The sequence below is a fragment of the Saccostrea cucullata genome, unplaced genomic scaffold (genome assembly GCF_032062105.1).
Source record: "Saccostrea cucullata isolate Sc308-1 unplaced genomic scaffold, CSIRO_AGI_Scuc_v1 ctg599, whole genome shotgun sequence".
Classification (NCBI taxonomy): domain Eukaryota; kingdom Metazoa; phylum Mollusca; class Bivalvia; order Ostreida; family Ostreidae; genus Saccostrea; species Saccostrea cuccullata.
Window position 1 is genome coordinate 334,227 of NW_026938938.1, and position 17,849 is coordinate 352,075.

The window sequence follows — 17,849 nt, forward strand, 5'->3', positions numbered from 1 at the left end:
AACTGCATAACATTGCATCTAGGGATGCAGACTACATGTACAAATGTACTAGCATTATTAGTTTAGGATGGGACCTTGCCTTACAGAAAAGATTTGTTCAGGTGTGGTTATGTTTGATTACCCATGTTTTATCTTTCTTGAACAAAAGCATCAAAATGAGAGCATTCAGATGTAAGGTTGATTTTAGAAAGTAATAGCCTAAGGACCAAGGGGATTGGGGACATGGTGCAGATTCAAAGTATATAAAAAGGTAGAAATATACTGTCTCTACAACAAGAAGACTATTGTTGTGAAAGCCATAGATTCATGCATATGTATAGTATATTTACAATATTTCTGGCTTGTACATGGATGAAAACTTATTCATTTGTCAATTGTGGTCATTTAATTATGGTGAGTGTTAGGGCTCACAGTTCTCTTGTTTAAAATTCATAGAATAAGACAAGATTTTAACTGCATTTTAGTTTTTCTAATGAAGGTCCTTTTTTCCCTCTTCACTGTTAGTTAATTAGTTGTTTGCATGTCAAACATCTTTCCCTCTCCCTCCCTCCCTTCCTCTCTCTTTCAAAATTGGAGCAATGAGAATCCCTGGTACTAACTGAAATTTGGCGCCATTGGATTTCTCTGTAATTAGTAACAATCATTAGATGTTTCATTACAGTTGGATGCAGAAGCATGATACACGTGGAATTTAGAAGTGGGAAATTGTCTGTTATAAAAATGGTGAGATTAAGTACATGTAGAAGTGCCTATTTGATATTTTCCTTCAAGTGGAAAGATAATTGATCAGCAGAAAGTCATTAAGGTCTTAAGAGCTGGCCCTGTCCAGAGCCCTGATAAACAGTGACATCTCTCCTTAGAAGCAGCCCATCTCTCCTCTATCTTATCACTTGATAGAACATTTTATTTAATTTCCCTTTCATTGGATCAAGGACCAGCTATTTGTAAAAATCCATCCTAGCAACATTTAAGATGTGGCCTGTCAGGTACTTGAGCATTATCTGACTCTGAGTACCGTATCAGGGTTAATACATCAATATACAGGGATTCAATCCTGCTCCAAGTCAGATTTAGGACTAGTCCGCTTTCATTTTTCAAAAAAAAAAAATTATATGTAAACCATAAGTTTTGCTCCAAATGTTAGCTTGAAGATCACTTTGTGTGTACAGAATGCTGTGATTTATGTAAAACTAGGGACCTTTGTAACAGCTGTTGTGAGTGATAGGATGAGGGGCTCCTGACACCAGATCACCTAGCACAGGTAGGATGGAGAAGGCCTTCAGCTTCAACCATGTGTGGCAGAAAGATATCCCAGTGGCTAGTTATTTTAATTGGGGTAATCTCACCAGGGATGGAGTTATCTCTTGATTCAGATATCTCAATGATGACCCACGATTGTGTTTATCATGCTGTAATCTGCAGTAAAAACAAACTTTGGAGGGGAGTTTGACTACATGTGAGCTTTGATGTACTAGATCAGCTGCATGTTGAACCCTAAAATCTTGTGTATATTTGTGAGTTTTTACTATATCTGATTAGATCAGGGCTTGCTGAGTGTTTGACCTGTATCCCTCATTACCTGATACTGTTTAATTGAGTCAATCAAGCGTGGAAAATGTCGCAGTTGTCTGCCTTCAGATCTGTATGCATTAAAAAGGAGAAATGTTTGTGCATTCATGTATTAATCTGATTTTAGAGGATTACCAGTGATTTTGTAAGATTAAAAGATGGACTTGTGTTAGTTAATTGGATTTATATATACATGTACAGGTGTTTAAAGGGGATTCATGTCCTTTAGTGACCAATACAACACTAATTGATATTAATTTTGGAGAGACATTGCTCTCACCCAAAATTTCTGGAGATGAAAAATTGTATGATATAATCAGTGCAATGTGTGCACAGTAAAAGTAGAATGCTGAAATGAGACATCATGACTTCGAAATATTACACCAAGTGAAAAATGGCACTTTGAAGAAGGAAGTTCCCGTGCCAAAATTAATGATGCTATAAGTGTTCCCAAGTACTATACCCAAACTGATGCTGAAAAGAACATAAAAAATTTACCATTGAAAATTTATTGTTTATAAAAGAATTGTGATAAATGGATCTGAAAAAGCACAAGAAAGTCAAGAAGAAGATCTCGGTCTTCCGCATGTGTGCCTGCATGGGGAGGGACGTAGAAGATAGATACGACAGCAAACCTTACACCAGAGTTGTGAGTTACAAATTTAAAAATTGAGATAATGTCAGTGGAGTTTCAACTGGTTAATGTCAGGCAATTTCCCCTGGTATTTATTCTTAGTATTGGTTTCATATAGGCTATTTATGTTTCATACAGGGAACAGAGACCTATCTGGTCATTAAAGTCAATCAAACCGTACACAGCCAGGTTAGAAACTTGTACCTCATGTGACAAAATGATGGCCATATTGTCAAAATACATAGTAAAAGTACTAACCTTTTCCTTATCATAAACTTTTAAGGTTAAGGCATGCTTTTAAAAAAAATATATGGTATACAGATTTAAAAATTAGGCATTTTACAATTCTCATTTTATTTTCTAGTAAACAGTAGTAGGTAGCACAATACTTGTAGTGAAAAACAATTAAGACACTGAATTGCTAGTGTATTTACTTTCTAGCTAATAAATCCAGGTTCCAAATAATTAAAGAGATTTTCCAATGTTTTTCCTGTACATGTATAAATTATAAGTACCCATGCCGTAACTGGGAGGCAATGTTACTTTACATGAAAATGTTCTATTTAAATACAAAAGAAAAACATGCAATAAATGTAGTAAGTATTTCATACATTGGTAGACTTGTGAAAACCAAGTGGACTAGCTGTAATGAATCGAAATGTGATAATTATATCAGGAGTAATAAATAATGGAATAAGTACAACTAAGACTCATATTGGCAGGAGTGAATACAAATACAGTATAATGTGTATGTACATGTTGCTGGATTGTGTGATTGTGTATTCAGCATGCTGATTTAGTTTTAGCCATGTTTCCTACCTTCGCTGAAGTCCAATAAACACTGAACTGTAGTGGCTATATAGATTGTACTTTGTTGATGAAGCTTACTTTATCAGAGTCCTATAATAAAATTATAATTTGATTTAAAATAAGCAGTTGTTTGTTACCTAATGCACAAACCACTCCAATATGACTTTGACTACACATAAGTGTGATGATTTTCAAAAATGTACTTTTGAGACCAAATTGAGAAAAGGGTGGAAGAAATTTTCTAATATGTCATATGATAGGGATTCTGTAGCCAGCTTCCTAAGGAGTTTAATGCTCTTAGACTTAAGTCTTAAATCAATTATTGATAGATTTTGTTGGCTTTTAGATGATGCTGTAAATTTGCTGTGATTGAACTGATTTATTTTTCTTGTATTTATTGGCTTCCTGAGCTGTAACAAGAGTGGCCTGATACTGCGTTGTTGGTTTGAGGGAAGCCAGACCTGGGACGATCTTGTGATCAGTAAAACCCTCAGCCCATCTCCTTATCTCCTTCTTGTCATTACAACTGTTTTATATCTACCTCTATCTTCCCTCTCACGGTATTAATTGCCAATTTTTTTCTCCTGACTTATTTCTTCCTCCGAAAAATCTGAAATTGAAAAGAAAATCGTGGGTCAAGATGTTATATTTTTTGCCACTTATCTTATTCCCATGGTAAAAATGCTTTGATAAGGAACTTGGAGAAATGACATATTCATTATGAAGAATGTGTGGTGAAGAAGAGGTGGTACAAATACATAACTTATAGTTCAAAACCCTTAGAAGCAAAGGAAGAAAGCCTCAGCTCTGGTACAATTTACTTTTCACTTGATGTTAATCATTGAGGACTCTTATGTGTGTATTCATAACAGTAACATTTCTTTCATTCGGAGAACTTGTACTTTAAAAAGAAAACACTGATGTTATTTTTGGTTGTGGAAACATTTCCGATGGATATCTTTTGACTTTTAGATGCTTCACTCTAAACTATATTCATGGGACCTTGAAATAAAATTTCTCTGTTTATGTTATGTTGGAAATAGAGCTTACTCTTTTGAAGAAGGATTGGTTTATCTATAATTGATAATCTGTATTTCCAAGGTTGCAAAAAAAAGTAAAAAACATGGAGACTAGTGTATGTGCTGCAAATGTAAACAAATAATGACAGGCTTGCTGAGGCTTGAAAGTGAATAAATTTGGAGTGTGTACATTAAGACAAGTACTAATTATCTTGGCTAGCTCTAAAGTATTATTCGCTCTGCCCTGTGTTGTATCTCCCGAGCTAATCACAAAGTATCTGCATTGAAATAATCCTCTTGAATCGCTGCTTGCTGCTGGAGTGCTACACTATAACACTGTGATATGGGAGACGGAGTGAAGCAGACTATACAAGTCCTGGGATAAGACAATCAATACAGACCTTACTCAATGTAGGCTTCTGACACTTACTTGTAGAAAGCATCTTGGGATATCTATACAACTTGAATGGGAAGCTTTGTGGTGACTTGGGATTAGTGTGTGCTCTTTGTGCACTTTCTCTCGTGAGATGGGCCAGGATGTTTCCTCCCAGAGCCCGTCTCGTCGGGGTTCCCTAACGGAGGAGGGATTGCCCACTGCCCTGCTCTATGGGGGAGAGGTGAGTGTCCCATAAAAGTTTTCTAGATGGCAAGGGGGTGTTCTGAATTAGGAAGAGTCGGTGCATATCATCAGCACCAGTGCTCATTAGAATAGATCATGAACTTAGGAAAAAAAAGAAAAACACACTCAGAAATCAATATGTTTCCATCTCTTGAATAGGGACAATCAGTGTCAAAAGGAAACTGGTAGATCAATAGCTATAGAGACACCAGAGAGTGGTCAAGCCTGGTGTCCTTGTACATCTAGTGTACTGGCATGTATTAATGGAGGCAACACAGAGAGGCTGACAGCATTAAGAAAGAGAGCCCTCTCTCTCTCTCTCTTGTGCAAAATCTATAAGTTTGAAGTCATTAGGGAGATACTGGTAAGGCTTCTGTTGATCTGACATTGAACCAGGGAAGATGTGATGGATAATTCATATCTCCTCTATCATCTTATATTTGATCAAGAAGTCATGAATATTTGTGTCTGTGACAGTGTGCTGCAGTCAGTATAGATCTTTTACTTATTAATGGGTGATTTTACTCGCACATCAACTTTATTCTTATCTAAAACTTGTTTTCTCTCTCCTTAGGAATTTACCCACTAATTTTTTCTCTTTCTTCATGCAGACTTTCTATTTTTAATATTATTAAATGGTGCATATTGAATGCATTGCAATTATTGCTTATGAAATGTAAGAGATAGGATTTAAGATAAATATATTGCCTTTGTTTATCAAACATCAGACTTATTGGAAAACTGTCAGATCTTGAGGTAGGCAAAATAAATCTAGCAGACATTAGAAATAAACCGTCTCTACTAAAAACAAGGATCATTTGGCATATGCAGAGTGAAATGAAATAGGGTTTTTTTTGTGAAGACATGTCAAAAAATGTTCATTAACTTTTGCTTTAGACATGTTAGAAATGATGTGTTTTGACTATTTATATAATAAGTACTAGTTAATTAAAAGAGATAATCAAATTTCTGTAAAATCATAATAAAAGTATGGTAATAAACAGCTGAGCTATTATACAGTACACCCAAGTAAGATTTTGCAATTTTTCCAATTTTTCTGAACTTCTACATCTGAGATCAGAAAACATTAGTAGCAAGGTCACAGTAACACAAAAGTTACTGTATCGTGCCTTTGTATTTGTGCCAGAGTCAAGCACCATGAAGAGAGAGCTCTACTGGAAGGGGAAAAAGTTGTAGCAGGTGTAACTAAAAACCTATGCCAATCGGCCATTGTAGAACTCATCTCAAAACCTCTTGATTAACCAGATCCTGTTTGTTTAAAAACAAATCGGTTTTGGGATGTTTTTCAAAAAAAAAAATCCACTAGCTTTTTTCTCCTCAATTTAGTTGCGATCTGATTTATCTAAGCAGAAATCGCTTGTTGCAGGTTTTGTAAACAAATATAGTTTGTGAGTGAATGTGAAAATTGGATGAATTTTATAGCAGAGAAGGAAGTTGTTGTACACATCAGTAGTGTTAAATCCCACGCTATGCTATGAAAACTTCCTGCATCATTTCTCTATTTCCTATCAAACTCCTAATGCATCTTTATATATATCAAAGGTTTATTTTTTTTATCCTTATACTGAAGGGATGAAAACATTTCTTTGCCAAGGAATTCTTAGCATGTGATGTAAGGCCTGAGCAATATGCTGCAAGTGCATCCACAGAGAATGGAATTTTAAGTGTTAAAACTATGTTAACCTCATTGTTCTCTGTATGTTGGTCATATAGATCTAGCTACAAGGTTTTATGTACCCCTCAGCGGGGAAAGACAAGGGGAAGAAATGAGTTGGCAGTCTGTTAATAAGACACACCACCTTGTTTATCGGTCCTGAAATTGAAAATGTTGTTGCATAATGATTATGTGAGGACATCAAAGTTTGAGTAAGCTATCGGGCTCAAGTCCCGTATAAACATAATTACTGCAGATTTTATGTTGTCAAGATGCTCTACAGACATTTTTGAAATAGTCCAGAGTTAAAAGATGCTATGTATAGCTGATTTGAATCATAAATTTGTCTATTAAACTGTAAAATTAGTTGCAAGATATGAGGGAAGTGTATCAGACATATGAAAATGTCATAGAGAATACAAAACTGACAGAAATTCATTTGATATAGATCTATTTTGGATTTTCATAAGGATGTCTGTAAGAAGATCATATTTCTGGGAAAATGATCAATGATGCAAAAGTTTATCACTACTCTAGGATAGAAAATTAATTTTTTGTAGGCCATTTGCAAGAGTTGTAAATTTTAAGCTGAGATTAAATTAAAAAAAGAAGGAAAAGCTGATGTTAAAATGAAATACATATGATTTTTGTGAGGTGTCTGAGGAAACTTTTTTACAAGACCGAACTTCAGGGAAAATGACTTAAATGAGGGCAATACTGTCTGAAAATTATGCAAGTTGGCCAGCACATGGCATCACATGATGAGATTTATTGATCAATTTAACCAGATAATGTGGAAAACTCTGACACATTATACATAGTATATGGCATATCACTATCATTTTAGATGTTGTTGAACCCAAGGAATTTTATTACGAATCCCATCCCTCTACCTCCTTACATTGTCTGGTGGTGTATGGTAAAGCCTGTCTGACAGAAATTGGTCCAAGCTGGAGATAAATATCATTACTTTTGCAGGTTATAATGGTTACACAAACAAGCTGTGAACTCTGCAGACAAGCATTGGATGCAAAATACTTTGTACCAATAAAGAATGACATGTATTCAAAGCATACATTTTATGAAACCTTTTTCATAAAAGTACAACTGACAAAGTTTTGAAATAATTAGGACATAAACTTATTAGTCATAGAGGTTGAAAAGAGGCTTTGAAGGAGCTAGAGCAAAGAAAAAATATGGAGAACCTTTTTTTGATTTAGTCTTTGATAGAACAGAAATATATTCCAAAACAAATGATGTTTATTATGTATCATATTTACAAATGATGTTTATTATATCTCATCTGCCGCCCCGATTTTATACCCCCGCCTCGATTTTTTTTTATTTCTGTTTTTCTCATTTATTTGATCTTTCTACTTTCTTTTAAATCCTCGACATGATTTTGACAGCAGAAAAGATAGTAATGTATATATTTTAAACAATCATGGGTTGAAAAAGATTGGTGATGATGTGAATTAAGAGATAATTGAACCTTTATGTGTAGGAAATACACCGATTGACCAGGTCAATAAGAAATCTGCAAAATTGAAAAAATAAAAAATATTCTCGATTTTCAAAAAAATTCGGATGAGAATCAAGCAATTTATTTATTATGGCCTTATTTGATCTTTGACTTCTTGTTATCCCAAGTCAGGAAATGTATAAAAATCTTGTTTCTGCTGGATGAAATGTGTAGGACAATCATGCAATCTTCAAACTTCTTTTTCTCAAGAACAACAAATCCAGAATTTATTTTAACATATTTATAGGGAAGCATCCTTGAGTTGTGTGGTTTGTTCAATGACACCTCAGAGGTAAGGGTATGGTCACATTGTGTGAACTGAACTTTACATAGGAATGTATTAGGGAAAAAAAGCAGTAGGGAGATTTTATGAATCAGGTGACCATTATAGCCCATGAGCCTTTTTTTTTTTACAGATTGGCAAGATAATGGTAATAAAGAGAACATAAATTTAAAGTATTGTTTGGAGCCATCATTTTGAATATGACTGCAAAAATGTCATATAATTTATAAAATATGTGGAAAAAAAGAAACTGTTTCTTTAAAAATAAACCTGGCTGAATGTTTCTATATCTCAGTTAAGATGGTGTTTTTAATAGTAAACCATTGTAATAGTCTTGTTTGGTAATAATTTATTTCATAGCTCATTTGGTAGATTTCAGATAAATTACTTGTGTTGTATGTTATTAACTTGTCTTTCTTGTCTATATACTTGAGGTATATTTTTTGTAAATAGCATAAGTGATAGCCTTTGTGGAGAAATAATCAATTACTTGCACTGTACCTGTTCAGCACATGCCACACCCATGAATGAAGTAGTATTTATATAGAAGTGAAAAATATCAAACATAGCAGGTGCTCATTTGCTTTTCCTCCATGTGTGTTATTCCTTATTTGATTTTTACTGGGGGTAGTTTACCAATGCAGCATTTGAATGCCATATGCTATTGAGGCTGTATACCTGAGTTTATTTAAATAGATTTGTCGCTGTGATATTAGAATGAATTGTAAGAAAACAGCTTCACTGATCAATAGACAATGGTGACGAAATGACGTGTGTGTTCAAGAATGGATATAGATTAGCAAATCACAAGGTTCAACTGGCATACCAAAAATGTAGAATTTGATGCCAAATGATTTTTGTGTTTAAAAGAGAATTATAGAGGAAAATTGTGTGAATATTTGACCGTGAAACACTAGATTGATGACTGGCACTGTCGGGGTGTAGTGTTCTGACTATATTTGGAGACAGAGTAATGCTGTGACTGGGGTACTTTTATATTATCTCTGTCGATGGTGAAGGTCATGCTATACCTGGAGTTCCTGTCATTAACCCATTTAAAGGTTGGCTGGAATATGATTTAATCTTTTGTTGTCGTCACAAGGACAGGGTTAATTAAACAATTCAGGGTGATGGGCTCATAATGTACATTGTCTAATGGAAAGACTTTTTTGTCTTCTCTATAAAGGTGAACAACGTTATGGTTTTAGTGTTGCGCTGCAGATTGCATGTACGACTGTTAGTGGAGTAAATTTGACAGTGATTCATCTTCCTACCCAGTGTTAACGTTTAGGAAGTGGGACCTACTTGTGTTATTTAAGCTGCTTGTTACAAGTCGCAGTCAACATGGACATAGATTAAGTACAAATCGGGGAGACTGTATTTTCAATAATGAAGAGGAATTTATGACACTGTCATGGAGACTAGCATTGAATAATGGAGTATTGATATTTTGAATCTGGGAATAGGTGTTGTGTATCACTGTATATGGTCTTAATTAAACATACTAGTAAAGAGAGAGAGACTAGCAATGGAGAACAACACAGCAATAGTTCAGATTCTTCATCTTCTCTGTCCCTGCCAACGAAAACAGAGCAACAAGTATCAAATGAACTTCACACCTAACGTAGGTATTATATGGCCTTATTCTGTTTGAAAGGTGTCAAAGTTTTTGGCATAATGAAAAATATTTTGATTTTCAATGGAAAGTTTTCTTTTTTTCTTCAAAAAATGTTTTGCATATATGTCATAACTTAGATAACAAGTTCCCTGATAATACCTAGTAGAAAAATGTGTCGGTGAATAAACAGGTCTTTGACTTTGTGTCCGGTCAGGGCAACAATTGGGCTTTCCTACAAAAATCGTGAGAATTCTTAAAATGTTCATGATGTTTGTCCACTCGATGTTCTGATAGTGATGTGCAAATGCCTTGAAAATCTAAACAAGATAAATTTTAAAGCATATACTTCACTGTCAAATTGTAATATCATTTATTATGATCAGAGTATTCTCTTCAATGAATTTTTTTAAATGGACCTGTAATAACCATGCACCTCACTTCCCTTATTCACAAACACATACACTGGTACCCTGTGATTTTTCATAAGAGTTAGTCTGTGCAGACTACTGTTAATCTATTATTCATGAATTTTTGGTTGACCAACTCAAGGTTTGGTGCTATGTGATAGATTCTGCTTGAAGGAATTTCATGTTAGGCAATAACAACAAATGCATTATGATTCTTTCAATATTGATTTACAAATCTGTTTTCTTCCTCCTATAAAAAAATGGTTTTAGGTAGGGATTTTACAAGGTTAAACAATGTAGGATATCAGTAGAATGCCAATAACCTATTTAATAATGAAAAAGTCTGAGAATAGGGCCTTCAAAACACAACAAATTAAGAAGTTATCAAAGTCATATGGTCCCCCTCAATGAGATTACATGTATTGAATTTAGTTGTCCTTTTCATATTAATTAATACAGATACAATGATTGGGGTTTTTGCTTCCCTTGATTTATAACAACATCTTTGAAATATTTGATCCATGGTGTTTAATAGATGAGGATAAATTCCATTGTTCCCTGAGTTAACTTTATAGGTATTGATTGTGACCAACTAAATCATCACAGGCAGTTCTGGAGAGGTCATTATTTGATAAATGTACTGGATATAATGTCCTAATTATATATGCTATTTGTGTTTTATGTAGACTAATGCAGATGGTCCTATCACACCTATAAGCTTTAAAGTCAAGGTAAAAATTTGCACATTCATTAACCCAGCTGATGTAAAGACTAATTCAAATGCAGTGTGATAAATGAATCTAACTACTTCAGGCAGACATAAAGCTGGGAATTTAATGTAGATGTTTAGCTTTGGTTAATCGATTAACATAACTTATACACTTTAGAGTTATGTAATTTTCTTTTGAAATAAAGGATGAAAATATTCAATTGTCCAAAGAAATTGTTCCTACACAAAACCTGCTCATTTAGAAATGCACAAAAACCTGATGTATCACTTTAGAGTAGATTTATTTATTTATTTTTTTTTTCAAATTGATGGCTTTTTTTTTTTGTACTGTATATGAACAAATTGACTTGAAGGTTGTGGAGTTCATTGCTATCATTTGCCTTTCTCCACATATCCAAAAAATGACAATGTTTTCACCTTTCAGATAACTTTATTTACTTGTGTTTGTATTTTCCTTGTACCCATTTCAAAAATCAGAGGTTCATATTGTGTGGTCACTAATGAACAGTATATAGGCACTGCTTTATTATATAGCCTGGTACAATTGTTGAGAGTTGACATTTTTTAATCTTTTATGGCATTTAAGCACAATATAACTTGAATTGTAGCTTTTATCTTAATTTCAGAAAGAAATCTGCAGAGTAGAGAAGAGTGAAGTAATTAAAGTATAATTGAATTAAATGATTATTTATTAAAGCAACATCTATCATGTGGTAGCATTTGCACCTAAACATAGGTTGTCTTTTGTTAGAATACTTGTATGACATTTTCTATATTGACAACAAAGGTTGTGTTTGGTTGGAGTACTTGTATGGCATTTTCTTTCTTGACAACACAAAGATTGTGTTTGGTTGGAATACTTGTATGGCATTTTCTTTCTTGACAACACAAAGATTGTGTTTGGTTGGAATACTTGTATGGTATTTTCTTTCTTGACAACACAAAGATTGTGTTTGGTTGGAATACTTTTATGGTATTTTCTTTCTTGACAACAAACGTTGTGTTTGGTTGGAATAGTTTTATTGAATAACAATTCTTTTTTTGACAACAATAGTTGTGTTTGGTTTGAATACTTGTATGACATCTTCTTTCTTGACAACCTAGGTTGTGTTTGATTAGATTACCTGTATGGCATTTTCTGTGTTGACATTAACAAAGGTCGTGTTTGGTTGGAATACTTGTTGACATTTTCTTTCTTGACAACAAAAGTTGTTTTTGTTAGAATACTTGTATGGCATTTTCTTTCTTGACAACAAATGTTGTGTTTTGTTGGAAATACTTGTATGACATTTTCTGTCTTGTGTATTTTAGGAACAGGGAGAACAGGAAGTGATAACGGCCACTAATGCTGTCCCCACTCAGGCTACAAGACCCCTACCCCTCAAAGCCAATGTATCCCCAGATACTTCAATGGAAGCAGAAGCGGACAGGTCCCCAGACGATACAGAAGAAATCGCAATGCCTCCACCAATGCAGCCATTTGATTCACATGTGAGTAATGTTTTAATTGAATCTAAAACATTTTAAAGTCTTTTATGTCATTGACTTTGTGACAGCTGGTATTGCTACATATTTAATTTTTGCGGCAAGAAAGGTTTAAATGTGGAACAGAGATTATTTAAATAACAATCTTGTATTTTTTGTCAACCTAGATACAGACAGATTTATTGATTTATCATATGTCATTTGATCAGATCTACTAAGTTATGTTTAAGTATGGCATGTTTTTTTGTACAAACTTTGGTCCTTCCTGGTAAAGATAGTGCACTACTGAGTAGTTCTTTACCTGTGAGAAAATAAATATATGAAATAGAAAACCCACAGATTGCAATCAGTACATGTAATCCTTGCAAAATCTTGCATTAGAAATTGTACTCTACAAATACTTAAAGTAGCATGCTTGTGGTAAATCATTTTCATTGTACAGTAATGGTGCAAAGAATTTTGAAGGAGAGTGTCATGATTTCCCACTCAACATAACTTTTTAAATGAATCCATTCAAGATTTATATTGTAAATTCCTTGCATATAAATACTTTGAAAAGAAGTCTGGTAATTTTTTGTTGAGAAAATTCCTGTTACCTTTAAAAGTACAATGTTTTAAATTCATTTAATAAATATTCTAATTATTAAAGCCCTAACTCTTAAAATTTAGAAGTTATGTTCAATTGATGCTTTGGAGCATTTTAAAATGCACAGTCATAACTGACAAAAGTAGAAGAGAATATCTACATGGTATATTACAAAATGTATGTCAAAGGTCAAGTTCAAAGGTTACAAGTTTAGTAAACATGGTATATTTTTCCAAGAAGTCCATGAACAAAATACCAAATCTCTACCTCTAACAGTTCTCAAAATATAATGGTATGACAGACAGACAGACACTCGGCAAAGTGATCCCAAAGTGTGGCTATACTCTGTAGACAACACAACAAAGTCAAAATGTGTTGTCATAAGATTCCCTGAAAGAAGATCCTTTGGATAATCTGGAATAACCATCCCAGGTGTCTGTAAATGTGTAGAGATGAGGTGAAGGAAAAGTTCCAGATGTTTCACAAGGCATCTGTTGATGTTCTGGTCAATGCAACATTTCACATAACATTGTCTTGTGTCTGTTTATAATACCCCTAGGTTAAAATAAGCATAGGGAAAAAAGATAATACATCATTATCATTGATATGGTGCCTTATTTTCTAGATGAAGGTCTGAGAAAAGTCTTCTTTTTTTCTCATATCATTCTTGATTTCTTATATCCCATTTTAGCTTCCTGACCCAAAGTGATCTTATCTATTTGTCTTAAAAGTCAATACAAATGTTCTATTCATGAACAGCTAGGCCATGACTAGTCATATATAAAAGAAAAAAAAGGGGTGGGGTAATGAGACTACAATTAGGGATCAAAGCTTTACATGAAAACAAGAAGGAATTAATTTAATGTGTTTGTTTGTTGTGTAATATGTCCCTCTCAAGAATTTTTCATGCACATGGAGAGGCCACCATTTTAAAACCCATATAGATATCTAGCCACTGAGCAGTGAGGGAAAACAATTAAATCCATTAGAATTACTGAACAATTGGAAGAGATCAAATATTGGTTAAATGTCCTGTAGTTTTTCATTTAACTATTACTTTTGTTGTAAATTTATCATTTCAAGGTGTCCTGTTTGATGATGTTTTTTAGAGAATTGACTGTGAAATATTTGACACTTGTATATAGGTGAATGATTGATTTTTGCAATTAAAACATCTGTGTCATGAATAAAGAAATACCATACCAAACAAATAAAAAGACTGTCAAAATTTCCAAGAAGAGGGGAAAGGGTTCATGTTTTTTTAAACATAGCATTGTTCTTTGTTCTTGCAGCCTTTGATTACAGAAGGAAATCCTGCTTCTATTGGACCAGCCTCAGCGGCTACCATGGAGAAAATGTTTAAAGATATGGTAAGATAATATTTGAATTTTATCATCTGCTGTTTTTAGTAGTATAGAAATCAGTGATCTGTGATTAAAAATTTATATATAGGCTAGGAAAACTAAAATCTCCTCTCAGTTGGTTCCCTGTGGCAGATTTAAAAGGTAGGGGGATGCACCTGGCGTGCATTCTCTAAAATTGTCAAAGCATATGTTTCATTGAGAAAATTTTAAAAATTTCTACTCAGTAGACCTCATTTTTTTTCCCCTACAATTGTTCAAATCTTGAGAACCCACAAGCTTCTTTGGGCGCCCCCTCCCCCACTTCAATTCCTGGATCTGTGTCTGCAGGTACCAGTTTGTAACTTCTCAGGATTTAAGAGATGATATGAAAGGAATTTTAGGTCAGTTGTATGAATTCCACTTTTATTTTAAATCAGCAAATATATGTTGTATTGTAACCCATGACCACATGCATTCCTTTCACAACTCATCCAATATGAAATTTTTTGTCATAAATACCTAAGTATATTCTGCTGGAATGAATCCAATCTTTTGTCTTTAGCTTCTTTTTATCCCCTAAAATTTTTAAAGAACAAATTTTGGCAGTAGAGCACAGAATATTTAGAGACCGAAAAGTTTCCATTTCATTATACTCTGACCTTCATTTGACATTCAAATGGCTGCTGATTATATCAGAGAGGGAAGAGAGTCGTATATACAGCCTCTGAAAAATTACACATTCTCATAAAGAACCTAAAATAAATTTCCAACACAGTGTTGTTTTGAAGCCCCAGTTATGATATTGACAAAGCAGACAGTCTTTCATCTGTTAGTTTTTGAAAACAAAGTATGCATATTCTTCCCTATTGATCAAGCCTGGTATCAGCTGCAGACACAATAGAACATGCCTTTATTCTCCCTGTGCTATGATAGGGGGATGTTATTAATCATCCTTCTAATATGTCTAATGGAATGTCAGCCAATTTGTTTATATATAAACCAAGATGATGCACTATTTCTGACTGCACTGCTCTTCAATTGGAAAAAAAAAAAAGGAATCTGTAGATTGTTGACATTCATTCCATGCATTTTATGTACATGTGCTTTTGTATTCTTCTAAGTGCCTAATGTTGTTCAATGCTGGCATGTACAGGAATGAAAACTATGAGCATCAGGATTTGAGGGTGGAAACCGTTATATGTTATATACGTTACTCACAAACATCTCCATGAATCTTTTTATGAACTTTTCCTATGTTGCCGAGTTCTACTTTTCAAATTGCTAATTAACCCAAACTGCAGGTATTCTATTTGTGTGAAGAAAACCAGAAGTAAAACAGGTCTCTTTTTGCTAGTATACCTCAATCATTGCATTGTAGCCAAAGTAAACTGTGATATAGGGTGTTCAGTAAAAATCTTGTGCTAATGGATACATAGAGGTTGTTTGTACAACCTTCTTATGTAAGTCAGTTGATAGGTGTCTTCGCATATCATTGGCAGCTATCTTGGCTTGTCAACAAGGGCCAGTAAAACAGACATGCCAATCAAGCTAGGAAGGTTTTCATGCTGCTTTAGCCCAGTGCTACATGACTTCACAGAGAATGTATATTTTACTACATGACTTCTTACAAAGAGCAATTGTATATTTAACAAGTATTTTAAAGTTACATGCAAAAATATAGTTCTTACTCTCAACCGCTTTTGAGATATTACAAACGCTAAATAAAGCAACAAAAATAAAACAAAGTTTTTATCTATATAAATAAACATTAGTAGTAATGACTTTGAAAACTTCAGTCCTAAGTCAAAGAACATAGTTCAAGCAAGGATTTTTGATAATCAGTGTTATTAGTTCTCTACACATACGAGGCAAAGCAAAAGGGAACCAGACTGGCCTGTTTGTTTACATTGATACCAGATTAATTCTGATTCTGACAAAATCGGACCATGGTATTAGGATTGAAAAAACTCACTATCAGTGTCTTATCATTTATATTGATAGTTTAAAAATAATTTTTTCAACAGAATATAAACGTGATTGATGTAAGAAATGCATTCTACTCTGTAAATGAGCCCGGCTCTCTGTACTTCTGAGTACTTTGATTAATTACTAAATTAGTGTACAGAAAAAGCAAGTGTTCATTTTGTTGAAAAAAGGGGGGGGCTTATACCAGGATTCCAGCAAATTTGCTAAATTAATTTTAATTCTCTGAAATTCGGAAGTATAATTTATGAAGCTGCATTCAAAGAAACTAAATCTATTTTGTCTATTCTGTAATACTTACTTTTGACATGAGTCCAAACATTCGTTTTTCTCTATTGAATGACTTCATATTTTTTTTATGTTCACAAACAACCGGTGATTAATTAAAGAAATGAAGCAGATAAAATCAGAATTAAACTAGTCTAGTATTTATATCATTATATGTTAACCATATTTTTCCTATGAACGTATAATATGGGAATATATATTACCTATTAATAGCTGTTTATTTAGTATATAATGCTTCATCTACCTTTATTTATATTTTTTGTAAAATATATTTTACAATTTTTGTGTATGTGTTGTAGGATATTAACAATGGTGACAAAGAGGACCTGGGGGGACAGGATTCCTCGGAATTAGGAGGGGGAGGAGAAGGGGAGACGACTGAGTCAAACCAGGAGGCAGAGAAAGAAAAGAATGTCACGAAACGCAGGTACGCTGTCGATATCAATCACTGTAGGATTGATCAGTGACGGTACAGAACTCTCAATCAACCTCAGTATTAATGAGGCATGTTAAACTGTGTTACACAGTACATGATACTAAAAAATACAGCCATGGAAATGTAGTAAACAATATATACAGTGTGGTTGTTTTACATGTAATACTTACTAAAGCAGTAATTTTTAAAGCTCTAAATAAGTTAAATTTAACTATTTCTTTGATTTGGGATTTGTAGTGAATTATCTAATTAGCATATGGGGCTTAAATAATGTAAATAAATTAGTAGCCTATATAAATATTAAGTACTAGATGCTATGGTTAGAATTGATCATTAAACGAGGAATTGAAAGAATAGCATTTCATTTGAAAGATGTGTCGATTCATTAGCAGGAGTTGTCAGTCAAAAACCCACCTACTTGTAGGTTCTTTAGACACAGGGTATAATCAAATGCTACATTGATGAGATCAGCTGATAACTTTACATGGATGATTTTTATTGCTAGTTGTTAGCATTTCTGAAAAAAAAATTTTAATGTTGCTTCCTATAAAGTCTTTAGTTTGAAGATGATACAGTGTATACCATCTGACAGTTGGTGTTTTTTTTTCTAGTATTCTACATCCTTGTTTCATTTTAAGTTTTAATGAGCCTTCACATCCTAGACACACAGAAATTAATGCATCATGTGTTTTATACCATGCAAATCAGACTTGAAACCAGAAAGTTTATCTGCAAAAAATGAAATGACCTAAACATCATTTAAACTAAAAGAAGTGCATTCAAATCTATCAAATTTTCTCCCATCCATTTATAGATGGTGTTTATTTTAAATATTTACTTTT

The 17,849-nt window shown here is 33.6% G+C and overlaps 2 protein-coding genes across 3 annotated transcripts in view; one reads left to right on the forward strand and one right to left on the reverse strand.

The window, feature by feature from the left end:
* Positions 1 to 17,849, reverse strand: part of LOC134251903 (uncharacterized) — a 280,050-nt gene that overhangs the window by 236,333 nt on the left and 25,868 nt on the right. The window lies entirely within an intron of this gene.
* Positions 1 to 17,849, forward strand: part of LOC134251884 (triple functional domain protein-like) — an 88,986-nt gene that overhangs the window by 53,456 nt on the left and 17,681 nt on the right. For both annotated transcript variants that reach the window (XM_062734307.1, XM_062734306.1), the window contains 3 exons: positions 12,198 to 12,377; positions 14,250 to 14,327; positions 16,871 to 16,998. In XM_062734307.1, the coding sequence (XP_062590291.1) occupies positions 12,198 to 12,377; positions 14,250 to 14,327; positions 16,871 to 16,998 (386 nt within the window). The remainder of the gene's footprint in view (positions 1 to 12,197; positions 12,378 to 14,249; positions 14,328 to 16,870; positions 16,999 to 17,849) is intronic.